The sequence below is a fragment of the Corvus kubaryi genome, unplaced genomic scaffold, assembly GCF_017639235.1.
Source record: "Corvus kubaryi isolate FWS band 111438036 unplaced genomic scaffold, C.kubaryi_AGA036_p1.0 137, whole genome shotgun sequence".
NCBI classification, from domain to species: Eukaryota; Metazoa; Chordata; class Aves; order Passeriformes; family Corvidae; genus Corvus; species Corvus kubaryi.
This window is the reverse complement of record NW_024580671.1, coordinates 4,453,142-4,462,287: the sequence shown is the minus strand read 5'-3', so window position 1 is coordinate 4,462,287 and position 9,146 is coordinate 4,453,142. Positions and strand designations below refer to the sequence as shown.

General features: G+C 44.8%; 1 protein-coding gene across 1 annotated transcript; it reads left to right on the top strand.

Annotated features, from left to right (window-relative positions):
* Nucleotides 1-6,530: 6,530 nt before the first annotated feature.
* On the top strand, nt 6,531-8,801 carry MYF6 (myogenic factor 6). Its single transcript, XM_042017555.1, has 3 exons — nt 6,531-7,569; nt 7,818-7,908; nt 8,129-8,801. Exons 1-3 carry the CDS (start codon nt 7,054-7,056, stop codon nt 8,245-8,247), a joined length of 726 nt encoding a protein of 241 aa, XP_041873489.1. The 5' UTR covers nt 6,531-7,053; the 3' UTR covers nt 8,248-8,801.
* Nucleotides 8,802-9,146: the final 345 nt, after the last annotated feature.

Genomic DNA, 9,146 nt, shown 5'->3' with positions numbered 1-9,146 from the left:
CAAGGTTCTTTCCATACCTTGAGAAATGTCATGTACTCTTTTAGGAGAGACCATAAGACTACTTTGGATTTTGGAATATCACCAGGGTGTTTTAACATGGTACAGAAGTAGTTATCAGAGCCATCTACTTATTTCAAAAAACTCAAAAAATAAATTTGCAGATTTTTTATTGTTCCATGTACCCATGTCATATTCAAGAAACCATGTTAAAACCTCTATATTCCAGTGTATTTTAATATGTTTCTGAGCCTTCAGGAATACCAAAGCAAATAAAACCTTAGTATATAAACATGCAGAAGTTATAAAGTGAAATGATGAGACATGAACAGAACACAGAGGCGAAGGAATACAGTACAGACTGTTGTATTCCTTGGAGTGGCAGATCACAGGTAACCAACCTTGTATATGAGCATGTACCTTAAATGTCACACAGACGAATAACTGAGTGACCTTCACAGCCTAAAAAAGTTTTGCAGCTGTGCAATAAGTTTCTGTAACAACAGGATACAATATTCAAGGTCATTACTGCTATTTAATACAGTGCAAATTTATTTCCAGATGACTTTATCTTAATAGCTTCTATTTTCCAAAAACAGCAGCTATTTTCCTTTTGAAAGAAAGGAAATATCATTTGGCATAATCATTTTGTGGTTTCGTGGTGTGCTGTTTTAAACAATCCCTATGTTACTGCTAAGGAGGGAATTGTGTGCATTCATTACTCTCAGTGCATCTCCAGAGCTTCCACTTCCTAGCCACTATCATTCCAGTTTTCCATGAAGGTCCATGGCTCTGCAAAAAATCCTTGTGAGGCCCAGAGCAGTAAGCTGTCGTTTTTCCACAGTCTGAGCACTAAACTCTTCTTTTGTACATAGACAGCAGGGATGTGATCAGCCAGTGCTGGATGCAGAAGCTACCCCTTCACATACCCTTTTCTTCCTTTCACTTGCAGAATTATGGTTTGACTATTGCCCTCGACTGAGATTAGGTTTAGATGCCACAGTCATCATGTTCAGAAACAACATGGTGTGAAAATGCATTTTACGCTTCCAGCAGTTTGTAGTGTAAAGAGACAAATCAGCATATACTTTAAAAATAGCCTTTCATGTAACTACAAAAAGCATGGTAACAAGTGATTGTACAACACACAATGTGTCTTGTACTCATGTCACATTTCATGTTCCCTGCGTTTTTCCTAATCACAAGTAGAAGACATCTGCCATTATTACTCCTTTTCTTCCTGCAAGGAATCCCTGCTTGAGGATAGAACCATAGAAAATCCTTGTCCCAGCCAGCAACAGTGCAATGGGCCTCCAGTTTCTGATAGGCACTCCCTCCTCCCCAGGAAATCGTCTTGTAGTAAAATAAATGTGTTTGTGCAGTGGTGACTATTTGTCACTGTAGACCCTGACACAGGCATTAAAGCATCTGCCATTTAGAACTGTGTCTCATAACTGGCCAACATGAGAGCTGCAATGAAACCCTATCTTACCATATTGAACTGGAGAAGTCTGTTTAGTTAGCAAGGTTGCACCTCTCAGATACTAACAGGACTGTAACTGATATGAACACTAAAGTCCATATCCAATCAAAGGCAAACAGCAATAATTTGGAACAGCTATAACAGTCAAGACCTCTGTGAATAAGAATTTTTAAGTCTTCCCCTACAAAGATTGTAAATTTTCACAAAGTTCTCTTTTCCAGGTCTCTACCTTTCTGGCTCCCCAGCTCCAGAGCATATACTACTACACTGCTCACTACTCTATTTGTAAAACTTGCATTTGAGGGATGGTTGCTCCCATGTGCTTTTAAATTCTTTAAAGTGTCACATACTTATATACAAGCACTGGCATGTACAGTACACACACACTTCCTCTAATCAGTTCCTAAATCTCCTGTGAGAATGCGTGTGACATAGTGGATATGCAAATAATATCATGCATATCATCAAATAGTAACCTTGGACAAGCAGAATTTGAATAGGGTCAAGTAAACAACAAATTCTAGGTAAACAAAAGTCAGATAAGTCTAACAACATACATAAATTACCATCAAGAATTAAAGCTGGTCTGTGTTATCCCTACAGACCTATGTGAAATTCAGTTTAAGGCAAGAAGAGCTAATGGAATTCAGCTGAGAAGTGGTGCTACATACTAAAAGCCATGAAGTTCCATATGCTTTGTTCCAGTACCAGGAATTATGCTTCCATGAATGTCAGAAAGGTTCTTTTGCTTAAATTTCCCATAGGCCATTGTCGGCATAAAAAATGTTGGTGCCTCATAGAGCCTCCATTGCCCAGACTTTGAAGAAAATTCATGGCAAATCTCTAATCTTTATTTACCAAACATTTCTGTAATATGTTGTAGATTCAGAAATAGGTACATGCTTTTTAACAGACTACCAATCTTTGGTGCACCAACTCTCCCCTTACACATCTGTCAGCCATTTCAAACATGCTACAAAGTAGATGCTTAAAATATCCTTCTGAAGGGAAAGGAGGGATGAAGTTTCTAATCCTCCATTTGCAATCCTTAGCATAATATTCTATTTCAGCAGCGAATCACACTTGTCTCGTTGTTCCCTAAGAACTGTGACTACAAATGTTAGCAGCTAATATAGGTGAGCCAAGCACAGATCTGTCAAACCTATCAGTGCTGAAGACCCAGCATCCCCTTAACATTTCAGGGTGCCTTCTAACTTAGTTTCTCATGAACAGAACCCAGATGACGCACCCTTGAGAGCACCCTGTCAAGAGTATGGAAAGTGCAGTAAGTTGGGGCTAGTCAGAGATTTGCTCCACAAAGGCATTCCTGTCAAACTGAAATGAGAATGTAAACACATCCTGGGTGAGTATCTGAGTGCACCTACTGACACATCATGAGGAATGACAGACAATTAACCCTCTAACAGCTTAGACTGGTGTCCTAATTATGTTACCACACAGGCTACAAGTGACAACAAAACATGGGTAGTAACACATATTTCTAGACATGCCACCTACCCTTACCTGAACAACCTACTAAACTCATTTGAGAAGGTCTGTGTAAACTGGAATAGACTGAGAACACAACAAGAGCAAGAGCCTAGAGGTTTCCAGTAGCAAAGAGGTTTTCAGTACTCAAGTGGTTGCCTGGAGACAGTAATGAGGAAAGCATTTTTTCTTTTTTTCTGTTGAGAAATTAGATGAAAAATGCTACAATTTTAAAAGGTGTTATTTTTCCTGTGGGGAAAAGAAAAAGGATGTTAGAAATAGCAATGAGTAGAAGATATAAAGTCAAATGTTAGAGGGATTTCAGAAACATGTTTAGAAGAATATAAACCTTTTGAAAAGACAAAGGCAGAAGAACAACATCCTGTATTAACAATAAAATATACTGAAAGTTTCTGCTAAGAAAGATGTTGTTGAACATGAGTGTAAAAGGAAGAAGAGGAGAGTAAGAATGCGAACAGAAAGATTTCCATTTCTAAAGTGAAGACAAACTCTGAGAGCCCCATTATGCCCACAGCTGGACCTACACTGGTAACCTGCATTTCATAAATCTGCAAGAAGCAATTTAAGAATCATTATCCTCGTAGCCAAAGTATCTACCCATCTCTCAAATGAGGTATTGTATGAGTAGAATAGGGCTATAACAAGGGCTGAAAATTTCACCTTCACCCAGGTGTGCTTTCACAGTGACACATAGGAATGGATATGATGGATCCTCACTGATTACCAATGCCACTGCAAAGTGCCAAAGAGATCAGAGATTTAAAATGCACTGTGCCTGTGGTTGGAAGAATCTTGAGAACAGTGAAGGAGAAAAAGGAGATATTTAGAATGGTATAAAGTGTTAAGTAGGTCCTAGCTGACAAAACACTTCTCTATAGTTCTCTACTAAATTTCTGCTTAAATACGTCAAGAGTGACCCAGGCAGTTCCAGGCTTATTATTCAACCACAGTTATCCAGAAAAGTTGTATGTGGAAAAGTGAATTTGAAGGGATCTAACTCCTGGAGACCAGCTGTGACTTAAAATGCAGTGCATCTTTCTTGGATTTAGTCATCCTGACCACTTACTGAATTTACAACTCGCTGACTGTCTGAAATACTTCTTTGGTAAGGATAATAGACCTTGTAGACCAAATACAGCACATCACAGTTATATAAATATGCTGAAAGTGTATTTTCAGTAGAGCTACCACGTGTGGAAGCATGAACAATTGAATAAAGAAGTGGCTTCAGAGTAAGTTTTTCTGTGAGGTTCTATCAAGCGGACTGAAATTACAAGCAGACTTCAGCAGTGATCCTCCTTTCAATTCTATGTCCAGTTATTCTTATTCACATGCTTTTACTTCCTCTTATGTCTTTATGTTTATATCTAACACGATTGGGAATACAAGGCACGAAGAGAAAAAAGGCCACTCCGCTTGACTCAGCTTTGTAATGGAGAACATCTCTGAGGATATTTTGTTCATATGTGCTAGGGCTGTTTTCTAGCTGTGTTGTATAAACCAAGGATCTGGAGTGGGAGATACAGCAAAATTCAAGTTTCTGATATGATGGGGAAACTCATTGTGTTCATTCAAATTAAAATTCATTTACAGTTGTTAGGAGTTTTGCTCCTATCAATTAGTCTTACAAAGGACTAATTATGCTGTGCCCACATCACTGCAAGGAACTGACTCTGTTTACTCTGTCACTAAGTGCTGGAAAGAAAGAACTGATTTTGTTTCCTGTTTAAAAAAAAATCTGTTGAAAGCAGCAGGAGCATCTGGCTCCTAAACTTACAGTTTCCCAACTTGCTGAGTTCTCTTAAAGCTCTTGAAAGGCCAACAACAATTTGGTAATTATCTTTCTCCTTTAAACTAAATTTTCATTTGTACACCTTACCAATAGACTGATCTCGTCTGTCTTGTTCCAAATATTCCCAGAGTAGTATTGAAGAAGCAAAAGATTAAAAGAAAAAAAATGAGGGTAGTAAATGTGAAAAAAAAATTTAAACAATCAGCACTCTTTTGGTTTGTGGCATTTGGGGGTTTTTTGTTTGTTGAGGGGTTTATTTGTGTTTGGTTGGTTGGTTTTTGTTGTTGCTGCTTTGGGGTTTTTTATTACTACCATTATTAATGCTATGGGACAGAGACCCCTGTAATACCTGAAAGCATGTAAAGGGGTAGCTTCTCTGTGGACAGTTAGCAAATTAAATCAGAGACACAAGGGATGGGTAAAGGTCAACATTATATCCCTCTTTAAAGGTAGAAAATTAAATCACAGGAAAAGTGAGTGGCTGGTCAAAGGTCAAACAGAAAGCAAGTTGCAAAACATGGAAACTGAGAAACTGTTTCTTATGGTCAGTGCCTTAACTGCCAGACTGCCTTTTCTTTAATCTGAAGAGGGAAAAAAACCTCAGTGGTGGAATAGTATGAAAATTAGTTTTGCTGAGAACAGTCTGAATTTCTCTGTCTCATCCAAAACTGGATATTGTTCTGCCTCATTAAAGCAGAAATGAGATCCACTCCAACAACACTGATGTGGTGAAAACAAAACTACAACTACTCTTAGTGCTAAAGATTTTTGTACTCCAAAAAATTGGTTTGCAGTTTTGGAGACCCAGTCAAGTCAACGATTAATTTCATTGTAGCTTTAGAGAAATGAACAATACCACTACATTTGCCTTCAGAAAGATGAAGTTTGGAGCTACATTTGAGAGGTATAAGACCATTGCAGGTGCTTCATCTTCATGTATTATTGTTTCTATAAAAAGCTTACATGTGTGTATACACATAAGCACACAGGAATGTACTTACTTATCCACATAAATATACATACATATGCATGTGTGTGTGCCTAGAGATATGGACACATATGCATACACACACACACACACATATATATATATATTTACACGAGCATAAAAACATTACATGGTACTTAAAGAACACAAGGCAGTGCTGGAAAAGAGGCAAAGCAGCCGTTTTCCCCATCCTCTTTCTTTATGTCAAACAGTTTCAGACATGATGTGACATTACAGTATAAGCTAACAGAGGGTGATCACAAGCTCCATTTCTGTCTCAGTGTCTAGGAAGCTCTGTATACCCTTCCAGGCCCAAGGGATTAAACTTCAGTTAAACCATATGGCTGGGCTTTGCTTGCACTAAACAGCGTCAAGGACAAGGGCTGTCCAGAGAGCCCCGTCACACTGCAACCCAGTCACCTGGAATCACTCCTGTCACCTCATGGGCAACGTGGGAAAGTTCAGACTGAAAGGCTAAGCCGAGGGGCACTGTCTGTGGGTGCCTCATCATCGCAGCCCAGCTCTGCCTTGGCAACCTTCCCCATGTGTGGAGGAACAGCGAGCTTGGCTCCTAACCTTGGGCTGGCCCGAGTGGCTTGGGTCACAGGAATGGCGTGCTTCAAGGGGAAGGGGGCGGGGAGGGGGGAAAATAGCAGGGGCTTCTTCTGAAAATATTAACCCGCCTATTTGGAAAGTAATGGCTGCCTTTGAAATCTCTCCTTATAGATCTATACTTAGCCCCGGGCAGGGAGCGTGCGCCGGGGGTGTGAGGATGGGCTGGGGGAGGGCTCCCTGCGCAGCCCCGCGCCTTTGTCCTCCAGCTGCGCCCCCGAGGGCTCGGCAGCGGGGCCGGGGCCGCCCGCCGCGCCGGGCCGCTGCTCCCGACCCCCCACCTCGCGTCCCTTCACTGCACCCCGAACTCACGGGCTTTCGGAGGAGGGTGGAAAGTTGGGTTGTATTTTTTTTACGGTTGTTTTTGTTCTTTTTAAATTTTTTTTTTTCTGATTTGTCTCCCACCTCTCGTGTCCCGTCCTGTCCCGTCCCCCCCCCCCCCCCCCTTCTAAATAGGAGATGTTCTCAGGACAGCGCCGGGGAGACTGGCTGGAATCAGTTTTGGAGGGTGATACACCGCGACAGCTAAAAGTTGGATAGGGTTTCAGCAGCTCCTATATAAAGCAGGGGGGACTTATGTCACTGCACTAATTAAATTCCATCTGGGTTGTTCCTCGGGGTGTTTTTGAGACTGCCACCCAACTCAAGCAGGCAGAGAGGCCGAGGGACAGCATGATGGACCTTTTTGAAACTGGCTCCTATTTCTTCTACTTGGACGGGGAGAATGGAGCCCTGCAGCAGCTGGAGATGGCTGAGGGATCCCCGCTGTACCCAGGCAGCGATGGCACCTTGTCTCCATGTCAGGACCAAATGCAGCCAGAGGCTGGCAGTGACAGCAGCGGAGAGGAGCATGTGCTGGCACCCCCGGGACTACAACCCCCTCACTTCCCCGGCCAGTGTTTGATCTGGGCTTGTAAAACTTGCAAGAGAAAGTCGGCTCCCACGGACAGACGGAAAGCAGCCACCCTGCGGGAGAGGAGAAGGCTGAAGAAGATCAACGAAGCCTTCGAGGCTCTGAAAAGGCGGACTGTGGCGAACCCCAACCAGAGGCTGCCCAAGGTGGAGATACTGAGGAGCGCCATCAGCTACATCGAGAGGCTGCAGGACCTCTTGCACAGGCTGGATCAGCAGGAGAAAATGCAGGAGATCGGGGGGGACCCCTTCAGCTTCAGCCCCAAGCAGGGAAATGTAAGCACTGCCGCTTGGCCCCTCCGCCGCCACGGCAGCGCCGCCGCGCCGTCCCCTCCCTCCTCCTCCTCTTCGGCAAGGCCGCTGCGGGGGCCGGGAGGGCCGGCGGGCGCTCCTCGGGGAACCTGCCAGTCCTCGGGCCTCCAGAGGTCTGCCTGCCCGGTCCGGCCCGGGGAGCCGCGGCCGCCCCTCTAACACGCGTCCTCTCCCCGTGTCTCCCCGCTCCCGCCCCCGCCTGTGTGCCGCAGATCCCCAGTTCGGACTTCCTGAGCACCTGCAGCTCCGACTGGCAAAGCGTTTCTGACCATTCCCGAGCCCTAGGAGTCAGCCCCAAGGAAGGTAACTCACCCCGCGGGCCCCGCTCGCAGCCCTGCCGGCCCTGCTCGCCCTCCGGCCGCGGGCCCGAGCCCCCTTCCCCCGCCCCGACGGCCGCGGCCCCGGCGCTGCGGCTCCCACGCTCCCTCCTGTGCCCGGGCCCTCCGGCAGCCGCGAGCCCCGCGCCACAGGCCCGGCGAGGAGGAGCGGTCTGCTCTTTAATGCCTTTTCTCTCGTTGAGCAGGCGTCTCCGTTGTCGAGTCGTCGGCCTCCAGCAGCCTTCGCTGCCTCTCTTCAATAGTGGACAGTATTTCTTCCGACGAGCCCAAACTGCCCAGCGCGGAGGAAGCGGTGGAGAAATAAACCCGGTTTTGTGGTAGTATATTTAACGGAGACGGAGCCCCCACCCTCTTTCCTCTAAACTAAGAAACGAAGCAAATTCACACAGTGGAAAGCCCAAGCAGGGGCCTTTTTAAGATCGAATCAAGGTACACCCACCCCAAAGGAAATGGCTCCCACTGACTCCAGCCAGGCTTACCCCTTGCCTTCTTTCTTTTCCCGAATTTTGTTTTCTTTAAATTGTGTTGCATAGACCACCCTTCCTTTTCCCCCCCCCCCCCCTTTTTTTTTCTTTTTTTCCCTTTTTTTAAAATTTAAGATACTTACCTGTGTACCGGTGATCCGCTTTGTCTGAGACTCACCGGGAAGTTCATTCCTGTCTGAGTGAAGCTGTTGGTTGCCTTTCATGTGAGTCATATTTAAAGAGTTCCCGCCTCATTTCGTTCCTGTAAATAATTTCAGTACTGTCTTTTCTTTTGTAAACATAACATATATATTTAAATGGTGGAATGTGATACTGTATATAAGAACAGATGGATTTCTTGGATTGTAAAATAAAGCTCTTTGTGTTAGTGTTTTCCTCCCCTCCCCGTAATTTCATAAAATAACCCGATCCTGGAGTTAAAACGCACCACTGACTTTAGCGAGATGAAGGCCAGAAGAGTCAGACCCACGTAGCAGAAGCACGAACCGTGTGATTGGAGGCAGGACAGGGGACATATATTTCCTTCGTTTACTCCTCTAAGGACAGTCTCTCCCTCTTTAGAGCCGCACCCACGGTGTGAATCACCCACTCCCCGTGGGCTCCCGGGCGGGCACGGGTGGGTGTACGGGCAGGACCCGCCACCTCTCCGGCCGCCCGCAGTGCTCCGGTTCCTCGCCGTGCTTGCAGAACGCACGTCCCCCTGGAAAGCGATACTGCT

What these genes read in the sequence shown, in the direction of transcription:
- MYF6 (XM_042017555.1), top strand. Translation starts at nt 7,054, where the DNA reads ATGATGGACCTTTTTGAAACTGGCTCCTATTTCTTCTACTTGGACGGG. An exon ending in TCAGCCCCAAGCAGGGAAAT is followed by an intron (nt 7,570 to 7,817) that starts GTAAGCACTGCC and finishes TGTGTGCCGCAG; the next exon opens with ATCCCCAGTTCGGACTTCCT. An exon ending in AGGAGTCAGCCCCAAGGAAG is followed by an intron (nt 7,909 to 8,128) that starts GTAACTCACCCC and finishes CTCGTTGAGCAG; the next exon opens with GCGTCTCCGTTGTCGAGTCG.